This window comes from Arabidopsis lyrata (assembly GCF_000004255.2).
Source record: "Arabidopsis lyrata subsp. lyrata unplaced genomic scaffold ARALYscaffold_2, whole genome shotgun sequence".
Taxonomy (NCBI): Eukaryota; Viridiplantae; Streptophyta; class Magnoliopsida; order Brassicales; family Brassicaceae; genus Arabidopsis; species Arabidopsis lyrata.
In genome coordinates this window covers 385,953-408,321 of record NW_003302554.1, presented here as the reverse complement: position 1 = coordinate 408,321, position 22,369 = coordinate 385,953, and the positions used below count along the sequence as shown (strand labels likewise).

The following is a 22,369-nucleotide window of genomic DNA, read 5'->3' as shown; positions in this document are numbered from 1 at the left end:
CGGCGTATCTTTCTAATCTCTCTTTAATTTTATTTTAATCAGACAAACAAATTCTTCTGCTAAAGAAAATTTCTCTGTTTACAGTTAGAAACAGAAACTAGTTTCTTCACAATGGAAATCTTCTTCTTCTCTTTGATTCTCTGTTTTGTTCTCATTTCCTCTCAGACTCTTGACGACGACAAGAAAGCTTTGCTTGATTTCTTGTCTAATTTTAACTCGTCTCGTCTCCATTGGAACCAGAGCTCTCCGGTTTGTCATCGCTGGACCGGAGTTACCTGCAACGAAAACCGAGATCGAATTGTAGCCGTTAGATTACCCGCGGTTGGATTCAACGGTTTGATTCCTCCTTTCACCATCAGTCGTCTCTCTTCTCTCAAGTTTCTAAGCCTTAGAAAGAACCAATTCACCGGAGACTTCCCTTCTGATTTCAGAAATCTCAAGAACTTGACTCATCTCTATCTACAACATAACCGCCTCTCGGGTCCTTTACCGGTGATTCTCTCAGAGTTGAAGAATCTTAAGGTTCTTGATCTGTCTAACAATGGATTCAACGGAAGCATCCCAAAGTCTCTTTCAGGTTTGACCAGCCTTCGAGTCTTGAATCTTGCAAACAATTCATTCTCAGGGGAGATTCCTGATCTTGATCTTCCAAAACTGAGTCAAATCAACTTCTCCAACAACAAGCTCATCGGTACAATACCGAAATCTCTTCAAAGATTCCAAAGTTCAGCCTTTTCTGGCAACAAGCTTAACGAGAGGAAGAAACAAAACAAGACTCCTTTCGGGTTAAGCCAGCTTGCTTTCTTGCTGATTCTGGCTGCAGCTTGCATTTTGTGTGTTTCAGGATTTTCCTTTATAATGATCACTTGTTTCGGGAAGACTAGAATCTCGGGGAAGTTGCGGAAGAGAGACTCGTCTTCTCCTCCAGGAAACTGGACATCTAGAGATGGTAACACCGAAGAAGGCGGGAAGATCATCTTCTTCGGTGGAAGAAACCACTTATTTGATCTAGATGATTTGCTAAGCTCATCTGCAGAAGTTTTGGGGAAGGGTGCTTTTGGTACAACCTATAAGGTATCAATGGAGGACATGAGCACGGTTGTAGTGAAGCGATTGAAGGAAGTTGTCGTGGGAAGACGAGAGTTTGAGCAACAAATGGAGGTCATTGGTATGATCAGACATGAAAATGTAGCTGAGCTAAAGGCTTACTACTACTCCAAAGACGATAAGCTCGCGGTTTATAGCTATTACAGTCATGGAAGCCTCTTCGAGATGCTGCACGGTTAGTTACTAGTTACTTTAATTGCTCTCATTCTGTTGATAAATCTAAAGCAACATGATTTTCTTTGCAGGAAACAGAGGAGAGTATCATCGAGTACTGTTAGATTGGGATGCTAGATTGAGGATAGCAACCGGGGCAGCGAGAGGACTAGCTAAAATCCATGAAGGGAACAACGGGAAATTCATCCATGGAAACATCAAATCCTCAAACATCTTCTTAGACTCACAATGTTATGGCTGCATCGGCGATATTGGCTTGACGACAATCATGAGATCTCTTCCTCAAACCACCTGCCTTACTTCGGGTTACCACGCACCTGAAATAACAGACACAAGAAGAAGCACGCAGTTTTCGGATGTGTACAGCTTCGGTGTGGTATTACTCGAGCTCTTGACAGGGAAATCTCCGGCGAGTCCAGCGGATTCAGTAACAACAGAAGGCGAAAACATGGATTTAGCAAGCTGGATAAGATCAGTGGTGGCTAGAGAGTGGACTGGAGAAGTATTTGATACGGAGATATTGAGTCAATCAGGTGGTTTCGAGGAGGAAATGGTTGAGATGTTACAAATAGGATTGGCTTGTGTTGCTCTGAAGGAACAAGAACGACCTCATATAGCTCAAGTTTTGAAATTGATTGAAGATATTCGATCAATTGATGCAGAGTGAGAGAACACAAAAGTAGTAGTAGCCATTAAAGCAATTCTTTTTCCTTCATAGATCATTTGTTTTATTGATTGTTTGAAAGCAGATATGCAAAAAAGAATGAGACTTTGAATTACAGAATCAGAAACAAATAGAAATCCATTTCATAAATCGAAAAAGACAGAACAAATTTGGGGGAAAGAAAGTAAAAGCATCTAAAAAAACATTCGACGAAAATCCGAATTGGAGGATTAAACGGGACTGAGGAGTTGAAAAAGATCAGGTTTAGGATCTGAATTCATGCCGATGATGATGATCAGAGGGATGAAGCCATAGTGAGTCGCGACTTTGGCTTTCTCCAATGACCAGTTGGTCCAAGCTTTGAAGACCTTGTACTTTGATGATGCAGAGGAGGAAGATGATGATGATGATGATGATGATGATGATCCCTTTGATGATCCTTTTCCTTTGCCTTTGATCTTCAACGAAGCTTTAGCCGCCATTGATTCTAATCTCAGAGCTCTCTCTCTCTCTCTCTCTCTCTCTCTCTCTCTCTCTCTCTTTCTGCGTATCTCTGTGTCAGAGTCGATTTTGCTCGAAGACAAAACCCTAAGTAAGGGTTTAAGCCCCTTTTTAAAGTCTGTATGAGAAACTCTGTCTGAATCAGAGGGTCCTTTATTTTCATTAAAAAATAAAAAAAATATCTAATCCAATAATTATTATTCTCTCGCTCGCTGGAAAATAGCTGTCATTATTTATTTTTGAAGCATAAATAAATCGCAATATTTTTTCTTTAGGTCACAAAAGCTCTCTCTCTGTCTCTGTCTCAAAAATCTGCAGGAAGTGAATCGTCAAACCGAGTTTGGAGGATCTGTCTTTAAGGTAAAAAGCTTTCTCCTTTTGTCTGGAATTTTGCTTGTTGGATTCTCTTTGTCGTTGTTGAATCGATCTAGGGTTTGTTTTTTTTTGGATCTAGGAGTTTTTGTTGAGAAATGGCTTCGAAACGGATCTTGAAAGAGCTCAAGGATCTTCAGAAGGATCCTCCAACTTCCTGCAGTGCTGGTTAGACTCTAGCTCTTCTTACGTGTCTGATCTATTTTTGAGCTTTGTTTGTTACATCTTATAATCTCATTTTTAAGCAAACAAAAAAATTAAATCTTTTTTAGTCTTCTTAATCATATAACGTAGTTATCTAGAGATCTTGAAGTGGTAATTACAGCTACGTAATAATCATAGTTGAGATGATACCAATTGAAAGTTGAGATTTTTCTTAGAACAGAACAAACTTATTGGTGTACTGATCCTAGATTGGAAATTGCAGCTTTCCAATGATCATAGTCAAGAAGATAGCTATTCAAAATTGGGATTTATATACCCATCCTGGATACTAGTGATCAGAATTAATAAGATAACAGTTAAAAGTTGAGATTTTTATTAGAACGAAGTTGAGATTGGTCGTTGCAGTTATCTTGTGATCATAGTCTAGAAAATAGAAATTGGAAGTTGTGGAAAAATGATTGCTCCTTCTTGTTCCCAAGTTTTTTTGAGTAGAGAGCTGTTTAGTCTTTGTTACTTATCTATTGCATTCGGGTGTTATACCTTTTTCTTTTGGTTATTAAAATGTCAAAGTGTATAATGAGTCGATATTGTTGGTCTCAATAGAGTCAGAGGATTGTTGTAGGAGATTCTCAAAGTGCTCATGCATTCTTCTGCTAGAGAACTCTCAGGACATTGCTATGGCACATTCTTTATGTTTTGTTTTGTGTATTTCAGTTAATGCCATAGAATATGTGTGAATAAAAGACTAAACTTTCTATTTTTTCTTCTATGATCAATTGTGAAATCTTGAAGGCCCAGTTGCTGAAGACATGTTTCATTGGCAAGCTACAATAATGGGTCCATCCGATAGTCCTTATTCAGGCGGAGTCTTTCTCGTAACCATTCACTTCCCTCCGGATTATCCATTCAAACCACCAAAGGTAAAATTCATTTTACCAAACTGAATATCATGAAATCAGTTCTATTGAAATTCAAATACCCTTTTTTCTTCTAGGTTGCATTTAGGACAAAAGTGTTTCACCCTAATGTCAACAGCAATGGAAGCATTTGCCTCGACATTTTGAAAGAACAATGGAGTCCTGCACTCACCATATCTAAGGTGAAAAAACACTCTTTTACCAGTAGCAATGGCGATATATAATGAGTCTACTCTGATTTTAATCCAATCTTTTGTGAATTTACAGGTGTTACTTTCGATATGTTCATTGTTAACGGATCCAAACCCAGATGATCCATTGGTTCCAGAGATTGCTCACATGTACAAAACCGATAGAGCTAAGTATGAGTCTACTGCGAGAAGCTGGACTCAGAAATATGCAATGGGATAAAGTTGATCCCTCAAAGACTCGGTTTTAATAGAGAGAGAGAAAGAGAGAGGACTTCTTCACATAGGATCTTCCATGAAATAAGTTAGATTCCTATGTTTTATCATCTTTGTTTGAAATCTCTTTAATGTCAAACAAAAATATTCCTTCTCCTCTTTATCCCTTTGTTTCCTATCTTTGTTTCTATGCAATTACAAAAAATTATAATAAAAAATATTTATGTAAAGCTGGAAACTTTGAGCTTTTACATGATAAGTATGAAGATGATGAAAGAGGATTAAATGGGAACATTTGTTACCAAATTTTCAAATCCGTGTTTGAGAAATCAGTCGTTTTTTTTTTATTTAATGATTTTGAAGATGTTGATTATTGATTCGTAATTTAATTTGTAATCGTTAAACAAACGTAAAATTTGTAAACGACTGCGGATTAACCAACTAAATTTTCTAATAGTTAGAGCTATCTTTAAATTTTAAAAAAATTCCGCGTATTACGAGAATCTAAATCTAGTATTTCTATAAATATATAAAAATTTATGGAAAAGTGATTTAGACTTACTTGAAGGCTATATTTACATAAACACTAATTACTTTTGTTACGCAATTCACCATACAATAGGAATCCTTAATTATCCTCTAAATACCTAAAGAAATCCTCTTAGAAAACAATAGGAATCCTTACAATTTGCTATAGAGGATTCCTTGACAGAAAGAAAGTGTCAACCTTAAAGATTGCATAGTATCTAATCAAACAACTATAAATGAAGATCGTAGCATTGTTGCTTATCGCATTCGTCATACTCTTGGTATCATTTCCTCCTCAGACAAAAGCTAACGCTGCCAGCAGCAGTAGTTCCAAGAGGGATGGAGAACAGTGTGTTACAACGCCGCAAAAATCAATGGCGCTTGGTCTTTGCTTCGACGGTATTGCTCGTGGAATGAAGCTGCCGACTTCATGTTGTGAGAGAATGAATGAGCAAAGATCATGTTTGTGTGATGCAATTAAAGATCGCGGTGTCACGCTTGCTAGCAATGTCCTTAGCTCTCATCTCAAGTCTTGTGGTATTCCTGATCCCAAATGTTGAAAATGATAACATTGTGGTGCGAACACGGAACCATACCGAAGATGATACGTTGAGTAGTCTTTGACACTTTCTTATCTTCAGTTTTTATACAATATTAAGTAATAGCCAATAACGGAGAAGTGGTCTTCTAGTGTTTACTAGTTACTAGGAACATTTTCTGCACCTTTATCATATCCCTTGTTTATAAGGGATCAATGATTCCATATTTGTATTAATTTACAAAATAACGTCAAATCAAAGAATAAAGGTAGACTTTATCTACCATTGAAATCTTGAGTTCTTATTAAGTTGATTTGATTGAGACCACCAACATAATAGAGTACATATGTTATGAATTAATGCAGTGATCAGTGTTAATGCCATGTTTTTTATATGGTTAAGTAAAATCATATGCTCTTTGAATGTCCACCAGCTTTACAAGGTTGAATGTCCTCTTGAAACCCTCCAACTCGCGGTACATGAGGCATATGATTGGAAGCTTGGACATGAGACTCCTTAGATGGAAGATAAGTTTATAGCCGATGGAGAACCATATAGCTCTATCGAAGAATAGGGACAACACGTTGGCTCACGTACATTGTCAATTTGATGGTTCGTTGCACCCCGATGAGATGCTTAGCGGCACATGTTGGCTTTTATATTTTGGTCTAAATTTTTCTTATTATAAATTTTCCAGTAAAAATGGAACCATTGAGCGTTGCCTCTACTACTTATACATAAATATGAGGAATATGAAAGAAAATAAAATGGGAGCAGTTGTTACCAGTTTTAAAAGTTTCCATGTTTAAAAAACTAGTGAAATGAAGGCATTTTCGAATAAGTAAAAAAAGAAAATAAGGAAATATTTTAAATGTCGTTAAAATCTTCAATTTATTCAAAACGTTGATTTAAATCCTCAACTCATGACGAAACGAAATAAATATCAAACTTATGTTGACTTTCCAAATAAATATCAAACTTCCGTTGACCTAGCCATATTAGGTACGACGTTAAGTGGGTTAATAGATCTCGTTAACGGAGTTAATTTTCTATTAACATACATGTTAATTGATAACGACATTGTTTCATATAACAACTAAACGACGTCGTTTTGTCGTAACGATTGAATTAAATCCCTAAAGTCAATCTTAAATCCCCAAATCGAGCAAAATCCCTAACCCTAAATCTTCATATGATTTGAAACTCGGGATTTTATTGAGCAGTTACGACAAAACAACGTCGTTTTATGTTTAGAAGGAATACTGTCATTTTTAATTAGCGGGTCTGTTAACAGAAAATTAATCCCGTTAACATGGTCTGTTAACTCACTTAACGTCATGCCTAATATGGCCAAGTCAATGAAAATTTGGTGTTTATTTGGAAACTCAACATAAGTTTAATATTTATTTGGAAAGTCAACATAAATTTGATATTTATTTCGTTTCGTCGTGAGTTGAGGATTTAAATCAACGTTTTGAATAAGTTGGGGATTTTAATGACATTTTTCCCATTTTAAAATGTTCAAGTTTTTTTTTTTTTTTTAAATTATTTTAAATAATATTCTCTAAGCATATGTTATGTTGTAATATATACTCAGTATAAGAATTATATTATGGACTTTAACATATTCATCTTTGTTTTTTTAATGTTTCATTTCTTAGTATACCTTATTATGAAATGGAAAGCGAAAATATAAGCCCTATATAGTAGAGAGTTCACCTCTTGTGCCACTGATCGAGAAATGCTAACCTCTTATGCCACTGTTATGTTTTGTTTTTATTTTTGAATTTATTTTAATTCGTAAAATTGAATAAAAGACATAAAAACCAAACCAAATTCTAAAAACTACGACCCAACCTTAATAATCCGATCCAAGCCCATGAAAAATAATCCGACCCATAAAAAATCTTCAAATTTTACCCTAAATCTGAAAAACACAAAAATAATCTAAGTATAAATCGAGAAACTGTAAATCGGAAGAAGAAGAGTCGAGTTCTCGAATCTCCGTCACTTCTCTCCGTCGCTTCTCATCGGAATCGCTTCAGACCGTCCGTTTTCGTCGTCTCCGGCGTCTTCGTGTTGCCTCGGACCGTCTGCGTCTTATCCGCCTTTCGTCTCCTCCGAGTTCGTCTTCGTCTCCTCCGTCTCCGTTTGCATCTTCGTCTCCTCCGGTTTAATATTCATATTCACACTATATAATTCCATATCCGAAATTCAAACATAAAGCCGTAAAGTCAAAGTAATTACGTGTTGACTAAATGTTTTCTTTCCTAGCCATACACCGTTGACCACTTCAATGGCTTCGCGCTCGTCTTCTTCTTCTTCTTCACCACACAAAGCCACAATCTTTTGAATTTTCCTCTTCCCTTTCTTTCACCATCATCTCTCTCTCGGATCCAAGGCCTATAACAATTTCACCCGCCTCGATGCTCAATCCGCCGCCAAGAAAGCCGTCTCAGTGATCGGATTAGGTTACTATCTCTGCTCCGATGTTTGTTTCTCCGCTTGTAAAACTACACCAGACGGTTCCAGGTTAGTCGAAATCGTCCCGACCCGGAACCGTGACTTAGTCTTCCCCGGTGGGATCGTCGTTAACAACGTCTCGAGCTCGATTAAGTGCGATAAAGGCGAACGTACTCGATTACGCTCCGATATACTCTCTTTTAATCAGGTTTAGTAAAATCTAATCATCACTGGTTCGTGTTCCTGTTTGTAGAAACCCTAATTTTGAGTTTGATTTTTGTGTAGATGTCGGAGAAGTTTAATCAAGATATGTGTCTCTCCGGGAAGATTCCGTCGGGGATGTTTAATAATATGTTTGCGTTTAGTAAATGTTGGCCTAAAGATGCGAGCTCTGTGAAGAATTTAGCTTATTGGTTCATTAGCTTGTATATACGTGTTGAGATTGTTAGGAAGCAATTGACTCTACGTGATGAAGTGAAACGTGAGGTTCCTTCTTCTTGGTACTCATGTAGTTGTTGGAGTGAGTACTAAATTTTAAATTTAGTTGTTCCGGTTGATCCAGGGACAACTACTAATAATCCAGGGACAACTATGTGATAAACCAAGGACAACTACTAATAATACAGGGACAACTATATGATAAATCAAGGACAACTACATATAAGTCGAAGTTGTACCGGTTGAACCAAGTACAACTACCATTACGGCAGGTACAAATACTAATAAGACTTCATGAAAACACAAATCCATATTCCAAAAACACAAATCCATATCCAAAATACAAATTCAAATATTACAAAGACTAGGTGGTAATCATACAATATTACCACCTTGAAAGTAACCCTTAAGCCTCGCAATCTCGACTTCTTTTGTGGCTAACCTCTATTTAAGATCATCAATTTCTTCACGCATAAGACGAAGAGTTTCTCGGATCGACTCCAAAGCAGGATTTCCATCCCTCGCATATTCAAAAGAGGTTAAAACGGCGAGATAACCCAGATTTTGAGCAATTAACCCAGATCAAACTTAAAGCAATTAAACCTTAACGGCGAGATAACCCAGACTTTGCAAAATTTGAAGAAATCTGAAAACCCTAATTTTTGGATTTCTCGTTTTCAAAGGAAGAAGAAGAAGAGAGAAGACGAAGAAGATAGAAGCGAGATGTGAGAGAATTACCCAGATTTTGCAAAATTTGAAGAAATCTGAAAACTCTAATTTTTGGGTTTCTCATTTTCAAAGGAAGAAGAAGAGAGAAGACGAAGAAAAGAAAGAAGAAGAGAGAAGCGAGATGTGAGAGAGAGAGAGAGAGAGAGAGAGAGAGAGAGAGAGAGAGAGAGAGAGAGAGAGAGAGAGAGAGAGAGAGAGAAAAAAACTTATTTCCAAAAATCATCACAGGGTGGGCCCGTTTTGAGTCAAAAGCTAGTCAAAGACTAGTGTGAACACATTTCTACATAGTTGTCTTTACATGTTCAGTTGTCCTGATTTGCTCACAGTTGAACTATTTCAAATTTTGTAATTTTGTAGTTGAACCTTAAAAATAACCATAATTTTCTAGTTGTTCCCATCAATTTCCAAATTATATTGGTTTTTAAGAAGTTTTTATAGAATAATTTGTAAGACTACATAGTTTCCATACTTATTCCATCTTTATAGATGATCTTGAACTAAATGTTGCTTGTTACCTAATGAGTGATATGTGTAAAACAAGTTTATGTAAACATTAATTATTGATAATGTTAAATATCATATATTAAAAATATTAAATGTACTTTCAGAGTTTTAAAATGTTTAAAATCACTTATTATGGTTTAATTTATGTAATTTTATGTTTTTGTAGTATTAGTTGTTCCTAGTTGTACCGGCTGAACCCAGAAACCAATCTTACTCATACTGCAAAGTATAAAAATAGTTTATATTACAAACTAGTCTTACAAACAATAATCCATATATTACAAAGTATTATTAGTCTTACAAATAAAAATACAAAGTTATTTAAGTTGTTCCGGTTGAACCCAAATGGTTCAGTTGTTCTAGTTGAACCCAAGTGGTAAAACAGTTGTACCGGTTGAACTAGAGAATTAGTCAAGTTGCTTCTGGATGCTCGGGCTTCTGGATGCTCGGGCTATTAAAAATCCACTCATTCCCTTCTGAATAGTATCCTCCATAGTCAAAATGTACGTTAGTCTGGCTCTTCTTCTTCATCGCCTCCTGAAATTACAACAATTTAAAACATAATTACCACTGGTACACTTATACTAGTTGTACCAGTTGGCCTACAGTCTATTATTTGTACCAGTTGGCCTATACTCTAACAGTTGTACCAGTTGACTATGGAGGGTACTATCCTGAAAATACAACATTTAAAAACAGCACAAATCTACACCATTTTCACAGTTATACTAGTTGTACCAGTTGGCCTACATACTATCCGTTGTACTAGTTGGCCTACATACTATCAGTTGTACCAGTTGACTATGGAGGGTACTATCTTGAAAATACAATAATTAAAAACAGCACATACACCATTTGAACCATGAACTCAAACGATATAGCGTATAGTAAATTTTTAAAAATCCACTCATTCTCTTCTGAATAGTACCCTCCATAGTCAAAATGTACGTTAGTGTGGCTCTTCTTCTTCATCGCCTCCTGAAAATACAACAATTTAAAACATAATTATCTACACCATTTGTCACAGTTGTACTATTTGTACCAGTTGACCTACATACTATCATTTGTACTAGTTGGCCTATAGTCTATCAGTTGTACCAGTTGAATAATTTGACTTATTTGTACCAGTTGAATAACTTTCTGTTAGCTATACCAGTTGACTGAGATCTGACTTGATTCTACATAAGATGTGACTAGATTCAACAATGGACGAGCTACATTCGTTTAATTACCAATACAAATACCTCCATTCGCCAATATACATTCGCTAATCCAAATAAAACCCAATTTTCATTTGAAATCCCTAATTTTAAAAAATTCCAGAATACTCATGAAATACCTAAAAACAAAACAATGGAGCAATGTCAAGAGGATATGTGAGAAGAAACTAACCGATTTCGAGAAGGAAGAGGCGCCTGTTGAGCCGTAGTTGCAGATCGGCGGGAGCGGCGGAGGAGGAAGAAAAGCGTCGGGGTCGGGGAGGAGAGGAGAGAGACAAAAAACGATTTTGTTTTCTTTTTTTTTTTTTAATTTTTTCTATTTCTTCTTCTTTATTCATTAAGAGTAATTTCGGTACTTCATATTTTCGATGACATGTAGATTATTGGGTGGCAGGCCAGATCATTTTTTGCCAAAAAGTGGCATAAGTGATAAAAATTCTATATAGTAGGCATGAGATTAATATCCGCTATCCGCGAATATCCGTATCCGTATCCGGTTTTTGATCCGGAAAAACGGATATCCGGAAAAACGGATACGGATAGTAAATAACGGATATTTTGAAAACGGATACGGATACGGATTCTCTTAAAATTAGAAACGGATAACGGATATCCGGGAAAAAAAAAAAACTTAAAAGCCTTTTATGAGTCCATTTTCAAGTGTTAAATCCCAAAAAAACTTGTAAGCCGACTTTTTTAATTGTTTTTATTTTATTTTTAATGTTAATAAATAAATCATATGACAAAAAATAAAAATAAATTTTTAAGAAGCATTTAAGAAGTTGATTTTTTTTTTTTGTGCACCAAGATTTTATATCATAGCTAATCATCCTCAAAGGAGGGAAGAGTTACAAAGGGAGGAGCCAACGCAATCAAACTCCCTGAACCAAAAGCAAACCAATACATAAAAGAAAAGTAGATAGAAGGATAGATCAAAGCAATCATATCCCCTAAGCAATAATCGTCATCGTGGCGTCCTTGAACCTTGATAACACTAGAGCGAAGAAGAGAGATGACCCCTTGGACAACACAAAACACACAAAGTGCTATGTTGCGCGAGATTGAATCTGCCACTAGGGCAACCAAATCAATCCTAAAATTGGCTGTCAAGAAAGAGGTGACAAAGCACCAAACTGAATAGCCGTTGAGATGCAAACCAACAAACGTGGTTCTAGGTTGAGAACAACCTGGATCTGCCAAAGACACAGGCAGGGGAACGCCGGAGCAGTATCCGGTAATCAATCTTCGCCGAATTTGGGCGGAATCCGAACCAACAAAAGTGGTTCTAAACCAGAAGCAACCTAGGTCTACCGGAGAAGTATCCAGTGTAGGTAGAGGGAACCCGAAGAAGTATCCGGTGAACCGGTGGGTGAAGAAGTCGGAGATGGTGAAGGCGTGGCCAAAGGTGAGACGGGGGAAGACGAAGTCGGTGGTGGGCGCAGATGGTGAAAAGTGCACGACATTAGGGCAGGCCAAAAAACTTGTTTGCATAACAAAACAAGCTTGCAGCCCAAAAAGCAATGGGCCACAACAACCTCCAGAAGGCCCAAAGATGGGCCAAGCCCAATTGAAACCCTTCCACTGAAATTGTAAAGTGGGGCTTTGACCTAACCCAAGCGAGGAGGATGACATGCGGCGGCGGCGGCGGTTGACGGAGGCGAGAGGGTCACCGACCACGGAGATCAAGAGAGGGCGAAGAGCACCGGAAAGGGAAGTTGAGGAGACAACAACCATCGGCTTAACACGGGAGAGCCGATTCACGCGGCTGGGGAAAAAGACGAGAAAATAGCTGACAGCGAAGTAGCTGCTGGATCTTTTGGTGGGAGGCGGAGCACGTCGAACCGTTGAGCCAAAGATCTGCAGAGAGATGCTACCAGATCTGCACTCGACGAGACGCAACGACATGATGGAAGATGGAATGAGGCAGAGAGGACGGGCTAAAAACTTGAAGAGCTTGAAAAACAAGAGACGAAACTCGTTTGGATTCTTCGGGAGAGGAGCGGAACAGCAAAGAGAAGACAACGTCCGACGCCGGCGAGCCACAGCTACACCGGCACCGGAAGACGGTGGATTTTGTAGTGTCTCGGGAATATCGCCTGGGAGAGAAATCCTATTAAATGACCGAGTTTCTTAATAATATCTTACATTTATGTTTTTTATTAGAAGTTGATTAATGTCTTTGTTTTTTAAGAACATCACTTGAATCTTTTAAACCTTTTGCTACTTTAATAAATTCTTTGTTTTTGTAATGTTTTGTATATATAATCAACTTCTAGCTATTTTGTGATTTTTTAAAGCTTTTAATGTATGATATTAATGAATTTAGGATTTTAAAATACTATTTTCGGTTTACCAAAAAAAAAAAAAACACTATTTCCGGATATTCGCGGATATCCGAATTTTTAACGGATATCCGGAATTCCGGATCCGGATACGGATACCAAATTGGCGGATAATACGGATACGGATATCCTAAAAAAAACGGATATCCGCTCCGTTTACAGTTTGGAAATGGCTTCTATATATAAGTGATTTGCATCTTTTTGTTTCATTTTTCAATTTCTCAATCTTTTCAATATAATTATAATGTAGTTGTGGTTTATATGAAATCTGAATTTTCATATAATTTATGCAAACGTTTACAAATGTAATATAAGCAAATGTAAAATCTGTATACCATTGCGGATTAACCAATAAAATTTTCTAAATAACTAAAAACCGAATTTATTATTTCTATAAATTTCTAAAGCTTATATGGAAAAGTGATTTAGCCTTTCTTTTAGGCTATATTTACATAACAACTAATTATGTGCATGATGATTAACACAGTAAACACGTTCATTACGCAATTATACCATACAACTAGAAATCTAGAATCCTTAATTATCAAATAAATACCTAATCAAAAATTCCCATTAACCTCTTAGAAAACAAAAGGTATCCAAACAATTTGCCATAGATATACATATACATGAAGACCGTCGGATTGCTGCTTATCACATTCGTCATACTCTTGGCATCATTACCTCTTCCGACAAAAGCTATCCGTGCCTGCGGAAGTAGATCCAAGAGGGATGGAGAATCATGTGATGAAAGTAAGATTCAGACTTGCTTGGACGTTGTTAATAGTGGATTAAAGATATCGACTGAATGTTGTAAAATTTTGAAAGAGCAACAATCATGTCTGTGTGATATATCATATATGTAACTAAAACCAGTAAGATCAAGACCAATGTCCTCAGCTCTCGTCTCAAGTCTTGTGGTATTCTTAACCTAAGATGTGGAAATAATTAACATCAATATGATGCGAACAAGGAACCCACTGGTTGAATCGACACCGTCGGTTGAATCGCCGGGAGGGAGAATCTGAGTGGTGGTGTTACTTACTCAAGGCGTCATTATTGAGTTGATGACATATACATATATGTTGGGGTCTTCTAAGGGGTTGATCGATTCTCTTGTCATCGTTGTGTGACTCTGTTTTTCTGACTTTTGTGTCACATATATGATTTATCTGAGTCTCTACTTCAAGCAAGCAAGGACGACGATTGTCCCCGATCCTTAATTTTATTTTAAAACCAAAGAGGTATGGTAAGAGATTCTTTTGTTCTTCATGTCTAGGGTTCTTCTGACTGTTTGATAACACGTGAATGCTTCAATCTCGATCATAAATTGGTATCACTCTCTGTCCTTACGCAAATTCATCACATACTTGTCTACTGTTTCGTTTAGTATGTCCTTAGGCATTGTTCACCAATTTGGAATTTAGGGATTTATTTGTTACCTCAACTTTTTTTTCTCTTTTTTCTAGCAAACGTTTTTTTATTTTAATTGAGTCTTTATCATACAAAATATTTTGGTTTTCAAAAAATTTAAGTGTTAATTTTCAATGCATTGAAAACAAACCGGATTAAGCATCCCGTCCCATCCTACGGGTCCGTAAGAGGTGTTATTAGTTCAACCGTTTTTCTCGCAAGTAAATTTAACTCTTAGATTTATTTTTATGGTTTTTTTACTAATATTTTTATTATGTAAAATATTTTTTAATTGTATTTTTGATTATGAAAATGTTTCATTTCAAAAGTTTTTTTCCAAGTTAGAAAAATATTTTTCACTTCTTGGTTTTTTACTAAAGTTTTTATTATATAAAATATTTTGAAAAAAAAAATATTTGTAAATTTAACCCTTAGATTAATTTTTTTTCCAAGTTATAAAAATGTTTTTCACTTCTTGGTTTTTTACTAAATTTTTTATTACATAAAATATTTTTGTTTAGAAAAACCCTAAGTGTTAAATTTCAATGCATTGAAAACAAACCGGACTAAACATCCCGTCCTATCCTATGGGTCTGTAAGATGTGTTATTAGTTCAACCGCTTTTCATGCAAGTAAATTTAACCCTTAGATTAATTTTTAATGTTTTCTTACAAATATTTTTATTATGTAAACTATTTTTTTTAATTATATTTTTGATTATGAAAATGTTTCATTTCAAAAGTTTTTGGGTTGGCTGATTTTATAGCCATAAACTAGTTGCATTCTCAGCTTTCCCCCCCAACCTTTTCGCTCCAGCTAATTCCACCATTAACTTAGATAATTCTCACAATTTCAACATGTACTTTCGGATTCATCCTTAAAACTACGCCTCCAATTGAACCGGTCATTAAACCGGTTCTAACCACAAATCCGCGTTTATTGTACCGCGATTGCGATTTACCCGACTAAAAACTCATTACCCGTTAAGAAAACGACGTCGTTTTCATTCTTCTTCTTCTACAAAATCTTCGCCGGGGTTTCAGTTAACGAGCAATCCACGGCGGCGGAGTCGCCAAGATCGATCAATTATCCAAGTCGGATTTCGAATTAGATTCCGCCAAGAAAAAGGATCGATTCACGTTAGGTTTTGAATCAGGCGCCGAAGGAACTATCGTCTGAATTGAAGCAAGAACGCATCGTTTTATTACAAGAAGTGGCTCCTGAATTGCCTCCGCAAGAAGTCCTCTCTTTGCTCGAGCGCTTTATTTGGGATGTGGAGAGAGCCGGGGACCATTACTGTGACCAGCGATATTCGCAGCATCGTACTTCATATGCCGGAGATTGATCAGTCGTCTTTGAAGGGGTTTCAAGAGGGTCATATGCCGATGATTGGGGTTTCGAATTTGGAACGATTCTCACAAGATGAAACATCGACGGCTTTGGGTATGGATTTGATGGACCTTAGTGCTCCGCCTCTTCCATCGTTACATGCTTCTGTTGGCTATCAAATCGGCAACTTTTCTTCTTCTGGGTAATTTCCTTTTACTTTTCTTGATTTAGGGTTTAGTTGATTACTGAGAAAATGTTTGTACAGTTTGATGAACGTTGATGTGGATGAGATGGGAGATTTACACGATGTACCTATAATGTCTTCCTCTCAAGAGCAGGTAAGTAATCTTCTCTTTCTCTCTCTATTTCTGTGAAGAATGGGAATCTTAGTTGGCTTTGTTGTTCTGTGTTTTCTTAAGATTGTTTTTATAAACAAGGGAACTCTATGTTGATTGATGCACACAGCTTTAGGAATGAAGAACCCTAAACGCCCAAATCAATTTTGTAGAAGAAGAAGAATGAAAACGACGTCGTTTTTTGTTTGGGTTTTGATGAGTTTATCAAAATGAAAACGACGTCGTTTTCTTAACGGGTAATGGGCTTTTAGTCGGGTAAATGGCAATCGCGGTACAGTAAACGCGGATTTGTGGTTAGAACCGGTTTAATGACCGGTTCAATTGGAGGCGTAGTTTTAAGGATGAATCCGAAAGTATATGTTGAAATTGTGAGAATTATCTAAGTTAATGGTGGAATTAGCTGGAGCGAAAAGGTTGGGGGGGGGGAAAGCTGAGAATGCAACTAGTTTATGGCTATAAAATCAGCCAACCCAAAGTTTTTCTCCAAGTTATAAAAATGTTTTTGTTTTACTAAATTTTTTATTATATAAAATATTTTTGTTTTCAAAAACTTTAAGTGTTAAATTTCAATGCATTGAAAACAAACCGGACTAAGTATCTCATTCCATCTTACGGATCCGTAAGAGACGTTATTAGTTCAACCGCTTTTCACGCAAGTAAATTTAACCCTTAGATTTATTTTTATGGTTTTTTACAATATTTTTATTATGTAAACTATTTTTTTTTAATTATGAAAATATTTTCATTTCAAAATTTTTTTTCTAAGTTATAAAAATGTTTTTCACTTCTTAGGTTTTTTGCTAAATTTTTTATGGGAAAATTGGAAATAAAAGACAAATAATTAAACTATTGTCAATCTATGCATTCTATATTCATGATTGGTCATATATACTTTAATATTGGTCATATATGATTTCATCTAATTAAAATCCCAATATGCCCTCAGTCTTTTAAAATCTTACTAAACTATTAAAAAAATTCAAAATTAAATTGATTTCTTTCTAAAAACAATTTGGAAAAAATATAGAACAAAATCAACATTTATTTACATTCCATTATTTGTTTTGCCGTAAATAATTTCATATCTTCTTCTTCTTTGATTCTCTTGCTCATCAAAGTTAAACTTTCGTAATTGTTCTCTCCTCTCTAATAACGCCATATTAAATAATTTTTTTTTCTTCTTCTTCTTCAATCCCTCTCTCTATCTCACTCCCTTGATTTCAATTTCTTTATGGAGCGCAACTATAATTTTTCGGGTTTTGAAACAAGAAATTAAGCGTAATCTATAGGAAAAAATATTAAGTATAAAGAAAAATTCTAATTTGTGTTATAATTTATTCACTTAGGTATAAAGAATTTTAAAGTATTCAAAATTCAACTAATTTTCCGGGTTTTGAGACAAGAAATTAAGCGTAATCTATAGGAAAAAGTGTGAAGTATAAAGAAAAATTCTAATTTGTGTTATAATTTATTCACTTAGGTATAAAGAATTTTAAAGTATTCAGAATTCAACTTCTGTAATTTGCAGATGTAATCAAATTCACTATATTCAATTTCCATATTTTAAGATATTGTTTTTTTTTAAATCTAAAGTAGATAGAATGTACTTTCTAATTTTTATAGAATAAAAAAAATCTTAAGAATATGTTTTCTAACATTCTTAGAACATGAGTAAATATTAGAAAACATATTCTAATTTTTGTAGAACAAAGAACAAAGTATAGAATATGTATTCTAAAAGTTGTAGAAACTAGTATTCTAAATACCTTATAACAGAAATGAATTCTAAATTTTGTAGAACATGTAGAGTGTGTAGAATACATAATCTAAATTTTGTAGAACATGTAGAGTGTATAGAATATACATTCTAATTTCAGAAGATATATTCTAAACTTTATAGATCAAATTTTATCCATCTAAAACGAAAACAAAACAATATATTTTTGAAATTTTATATATCTTCATGTCTTTTTTATCATTTTAATACATATTTTTCTTAATTGTTTTTGAAACAATTGGTTCAATCTTATGCAAGGGGTAGTTTAGGAATAGTTGATATTTGTTCATAGAATTCATATATGGACAAATACTTAAATATTTATCCTTTATTTCCAATTTTCCCATTTTTTATTATATAAAAATATTTTTGTTTTCAAACAATTTTAGTGTTAAATTTCAATACTAACATTCATAAACAACAATAATATGATGATTGATAGCCGTTGGATCTCCGGTTAGATTCATCACCGACAGAACCATAAGCGCCCCTTATTTCAAAAAGAGGAGGACGGGTTATTCACATTTCATTTGATGGTCAGAGGCGAATTGAAAGCTAAGCAGTGGTAATTCTAAAGATTCCCCCGTAGTCATCAAGTTTGGCCCAACAGTTGTTGGTGGGCTTTCTAATTCCGGCCCAACAGTTCTTCGTTTCCAAACTTTGTATTACTTTTTACTTAAGCAGTGGTAATTCTAAAGATTCCCCCGTAGTCATCAAGTTTGGCCCAACAGTTGTTGGTGGGCTTTCTAATTCCGGCCCAACAGTTCTTCGTTTCCAAACTTTGTATTACTTTTTACTTTATCTGAAAAGCTGTGAATGATATTTGTGATTGTGACTGAGTGCGAGTGTAGTTGCCTTCCTCCGCCGTGACCACATCGCCGGAGAAATCCTTAATGCAACTCAAATTACTTCCATTTCTGAAAATCCAAACTTCCTAACCTTCGTTTTCTTTCTCAGGTATGTAAATATCTATAACTTAGGGCTCCCTTTTAAAATCCAGACTATTTTTGTGTGTTTTTAAAGGGTTTTTAAAACAATTTCTTGCTGGATTCTTCTGCTCCGGTTCCTTGCTGTTGTTTTAGAGTAAAACTTGATCCTTTATCTTTTAGGGTTCTTTATACTTGGAAAACAAGAGACAGTGGTTTGCATTTTAGGGTTTTATCCCCTGAGTTTTTAAGTTTTGCTTTGTATTCCTTGCAGGTTTGTTTTAGAATTTTATATAGAATTCCTTACATTTTAGGGACTGAGGCCTTCCATGTTGTTACATTAGAGATATATGTTGCTGTTGTTTCTTTTAGGGTTGCATAACTGGGATTTAGCTTTAGAGCTTACATTTTTACTTTGGATTTCTTGCAGGTTTGTTGTGCTCATGGCTGAAATGGAGGTTCCGGTGTTGTGTTACTGGAACGGTCGCATCGAGTATGGCAGTAATGGGGTATACTATGACAGATCGACTCCTAGAATGATCAAAGTTAAGCGAAAGACTGAGTTAAGCATATTGTTGGATCAGCTGTATCTTCTTACTGGATTAGATATAGATGATCGGAGATCAAAGGTTAGAATTTTCGGTAGGTTTCCTTCAGTTGTTCAACAGCAATCAATGCTTCAGTTTCTACTTTTGCCTGTGGTGAACGACTCTAGTTTGGAGACAATGCTTGAAGTCCCAAGCAAACATCCTTCTATTAAAAATGTGGAACTCTATTTGGAAGTGAAATCTGATGGGGTTGTTGAGTCTGCTGCTTGTTCGCCGTTGTTGGCAAATCCCAGTTGTTCCTCGAAAAGACAGAGGATGGATATACCTGTTAAGCTAGAGAAGGGTAACAGTAACGGGTGGATTGAAGATGAAGAAGGTGTTGACATTGGAAACGGTGGAGATGCTGACATGACAGATAAAAATCCAGGTTCAGATGCAGTGGCGCAAGTGGTTTATTTGACAGAGGATAACAACATTTTCCTTAAGGATTTGAATCAAGATTCCAGTTCTGGTGTTTCTAAACCGTGTCTTTCTAGTTTGTGGCTTGACGATCGTGACTTGCGAGTTGGATTATGCTTCAAAGATGGTGATGAGCTGAAGAAAGCTGTGGACTGGTGCTGCTTTAAAGGGCAGCGAAGTTGCGTAATGCGAGAGGCTGAGAAGGATGAGTATATGTTTGAGTGCGCCAGATGGAAATGCAAGTGGACGCTTGAGGCTGCTACAATGGAAAAGCACGGACTTATCGAGATAATTAAGTATACTGGTCCACATACTTGTAGTTGTGCCAATGAGCCACAAGATTCCTATATGGAGTTTGAAGCAGATGAGTTTGAACGTGTGATCAGAATACATCCAACACAGTCATTTACAGAGCTGAAGAAGTGGTATATAGAAAAAATTGGCTATGATCTTGAAACTTCGGAGGTGCGGATCGCGAAGAATGAAGCTATCAAAAGAGTCTTTGGAGATTGCGCTCAGGGTTTTGAAGATTTGCCCAAATTAATGGCTGCCCTTCATTCATCTAATGGACTCCTCGTGGACTGGAAGTATGATCTTTTTCCTAATCCTAAATTTGCATCCTTCCGTGGTGTGTTTTGGGCATTTTCACAGTCTATCGAAGGGTTCCAACACTGTAGACCTCTAATCATAGTGGACACCAAAAATTTGAACTGTAAGTACCAATTGAAGTTGATGATTGCCTCTACAGTTGATGCAGCAGACAATTTTTTTCTGCTTGCCTTTGCGTTTACTACAGAAGTTTCTACTGATAGTTGGCGTTGGTTTCTCACTGGAATCAGAGAGAAGGTTACACAAAGGAAAGGCCTTTGCCTCATTTCCAGTCCCCACCCCGACATACTTGCTGTTATTAATGAATCCGGATCTCAGTGGCAAGAACCCTGGGCTTATCACAGATTCTGTCTGCGTCATCTGCTCTCTCGATTCAGTGGCATTTTTCGAGACTACTATCTGGAGGACCTCGTGAAGCAGGCTGGATCCACGAGTCAGAAGGAAGAATTTGATTCCTACATGAAGGACATTGAAAAGAAGAACTCAGAAGCTCGGAAATGGTTAGACCAATTCCCTCCAAATCAGTGGGCTCTGGCTCATGACAATGGTCGGAGATATGGAATCATGGAGATAGAGACAACATCCCTGTTTGTAGATTTTAATGTCTCTCATTTGGATAATCATGTATTGACAGGTTACGTGCTGCGTCTGTTTGATGAGCTGAGACACTCGTTTGATGAGTCTTTATGTCGTATCCGGGGTAATCGTAAATGCGGCGCTGTGTACGCTAAACCTGTCACGGAAACGCTTGTAAAGTCAAGGAAAGCTTCCGTTACTTATGATGTGATGCCGTTAGACAATAATGCGTTTCAGGTCACAGCGCCTCAAGAAAATGATGAATGGATTGTTCAGCTGAGCGACTGCACCTGCACATGTGGGGAGTTTCAAAGTTGCAAGTTCCCATGTCTACATGCTCTAGCGGTCTGCAAGATGCTGAAAATCAACCCTTTGCAGTATGTAGATGACTGTTACACTCTTGAACGGCATTGCAAAACTTATGCTGCTACATTTTCTCCTGTTCCAGAGCTATTAGCTTGGCCGGAAGCTTTTGGAGTTCCGAGATTGTTTCCTCCGGTCATTCCCCGGTCGCCACCACCTCCACCTAACGTATCAGGTAAGTCCCAACGCAAAACTACTCCTAAACCTACTACGAAGAAGAGCTGAAAGTTTTAGATGGATTTGAGTCGAACCAAACGGGGCATTTTGGTGGTTTTGCTAACTCATTAGTGCTTTTGTAGTACCTTTTATGACGCTTGGGAAGTAGGATTAGTGCGGTTACATATCGTAGATTCGTAGTGCTGTAATGGAGACAATGTGTTACTTGCTTTTGTATGTGTCCGGTTTCTTCATGAGAAACTTAATCCCACCATCTTCTTCTTCTTTACAATCTCTTTCCCAATTTTATATCCTTGATTCTCTCTTGATCTAAGCATCCACGCCTCTCTAGTAATATTCTGGCTTTATATAAATTTATTTTTCTCATTAACAAGTTTTCAATCTGCAAGGAAGTTTAATGTAAGGACAAATTCTTCGAAATTGAAAACGAACAGAAAAAAAATCTTATGTACTCCCACAATGGAATATATATATATATATGTGGTCAAGTCAGGTTATATAGCCAGTGTAAGAACCCTCAAAACCAACCACCAGATGTATTTAGTAACACTAATTCTGCAAAGTTAAAACTACATAACTGGAAACGTAATACTAATGGTATTCTAGTTTCAGATGCATTAAGTAGGAGTAGATTAAAGGTTGACATATGTCACTTGCCAACTATGTGGAGAAGCTTGGCTTTAATGACATCTACATCAATCGGTAAAACACCTCAACTTTGGATTAATTGATTAGTGATTATGTAGTATCTTTTGGCTTATGTAGAATC

The 22,369-nt window shown here is 36.3% G+C and overlaps 6 protein-coding genes across 7 annotated transcripts; 5 read left to right on the top strand and 1 right to left on the bottom strand.

The window, feature by feature from the left end:
* Positions 1–64: 64 nt before the first annotated feature.
* LOC9322423 (putative inactive receptor-like protein kinase At1g64210) lies at positions 65–1,972 on the top strand. The gene is made up of 2 exons (XM_002887867.2): positions 65–1,282; positions 1,353–1,972. Exons 1-2 carry the CDS (start codon positions 112–114, stop codon positions 1,946–1,948), a joined length of 1,767 nt encoding a protein of 588 aa, XP_002887913.1. The 5' UTR covers positions 65–111; the 3' UTR covers positions 1,949–1,972.
* Positions 1,973–2,057: 85 nt separating this feature from the next.
* On the bottom strand, positions 2,058–2,533 carry LOC9323976 (mitochondrial import receptor subunit TOM7-2). Its single transcript, XM_002886310.2, has one exon. The coding sequence runs from the start codon at positions 2,425–2,427 to the stop codon at positions 2,176–2,178; it is 252 nt and encodes an 83-aa protein (XP_002886356.1). The 5' UTR covers positions 2,428–2,533; the 3' UTR covers positions 2,058–2,175.
* Positions 2,534–2,689: 156 nt separating this feature from the next.
* LOC9323975 (ubiquitin-conjugating enzyme E2 28) lies at positions 2,690–4,596 on the top strand. Its single transcript, XM_002887866.2, has 5 exons — positions 2,690–2,806; positions 2,901–2,986; positions 3,776–3,903; positions 3,978–4,082; positions 4,168–4,596. Exons 2-5 carry the CDS (start codon positions 2,917–2,919, stop codon positions 4,309–4,311), a joined length of 447 nt encoding a protein of 148 aa, XP_002887912.1. The 5' UTR covers positions 2,690–2,806; positions 2,901–2,916; the 3' UTR covers positions 4,312–4,596.
* Positions 4,597–13,696: 9,100 nt separating this feature from the next.
* LOC9323972 (non-specific lipid-transfer protein 2P) lies at positions 13,697–14,095 on the top strand. The gene is given in 3 exon segments (XM_021035030.1): positions 13,697–13,927; positions 13,930–14,016; positions 14,018–14,095. Coding segments are annotated over 3 exon segments (396 nt in total).
* A 1,138-nt stretch (positions 14,096–15,233) lies between these two features.
* LOC9323971 lies at positions 15,234–16,585 on the top strand. The gene is made up of 2 exons (XM_021035168.1): positions 15,234–16,011; positions 16,075–16,585. The coding sequence occupies exons 1-2, from the start codon at positions 15,752–15,754 to the stop codon at positions 16,181–16,183; spliced, it is 369 nt and encodes a 122-aa protein (XP_020890827.1). The 5' UTR covers positions 15,234–15,751; the 3' UTR covers positions 16,184–16,585.
* A 2,076-nt stretch (positions 16,586–18,661) lies between these two features.
* Positions 18,662–21,888, top strand: LOC110230916. Of its 2 annotated transcripts, XM_021035163.1 has the most exons (3): positions 18,662–18,899; positions 19,143–19,214; positions 19,299–21,888. In XM_021035163.1, the coding sequence occupies exon 3, from the start codon at positions 19,312–19,314 to the stop codon at positions 21,646–21,648; it is 2,337 nt and encodes a 778-aa protein (XP_020890822.1). In that variant the 5' UTR covers positions 18,662–18,899; positions 19,143–19,214; positions 19,299–19,311; the 3' UTR covers positions 21,649–21,888. The 2 variants fall into 2 exon arrangements, with proteins under 2 accessions (XP_020890822.1, XP_020890821.1); XM_021035162.1 differs by lacking the exon at positions 19,143–19,214.
* Positions 21,889–22,369: the final 481 nt, after the last annotated feature.

Excerpts from the sequence above, each read along its gene's own strand:
- LOC9322423 (XM_002887867.2), top strand. The coding sequence starts at position 112 with ATGGAAATCTTCTTCTTCTCTTTGATTCTCTGTTTTGTTCTCATTTCC. Across the intron at positions 1,283-1,352 it reads CCTCTTCGAGATGCTGCACG|GAAACAGAGGAGAGTATCAT; the intron begins GTTAGTTACTAG and ends TTTTCTTTGCAG.
- LOC9323976 (XM_002886310.2), bottom strand. The coding sequence starts at position 2,427 with ATGGCGGCTAAAGCTTCGTTGAAGATCAAAGGCAAAGGAAAAGGATCA.
- LOC9323975 (XM_002887866.2), top strand. The coding sequence starts at position 2,917 with ATGGCTTCGAAACGGATCTTGAAAGAGCTCAAGGATCTTCAGAAGGAT. Across the intron at positions 3,904-3,977 it reads ATCCATTCAAACCACCAAAG|GTTGCATTTAGGACAAAAGT; the intron begins GTAAAATTCATT and ends TTTTTCTTCTAG. Across the intron at positions 4,083-4,167 it reads CTGCACTCACCATATCTAAG|GTGTTACTTTCGATATGTTC; the intron begins GTGAAAAAACAC and ends GTGAATTTACAG.
- LOC9323971 (XM_021035168.1), top strand. The coding sequence starts at position 15,752 with ATGTGGAGAGAGCCGGGGACCATTACTGTGACCAGCGATATTCGCAGC. Across the intron at positions 16,012-16,074 it reads GGCAACTTTTCTTCTTCTGG|TTTGATGAACGTTGATGTGG; the intron begins GTAATTTCCTTT and ends ATGTTTGTACAG.
- LOC110230916 (XM_021035162.1), top strand. The coding sequence starts at position 19,312 with ATGGCTGAAATGGAGGTTCCGGTGTTGTGTTACTGGAACGGTCGCATC.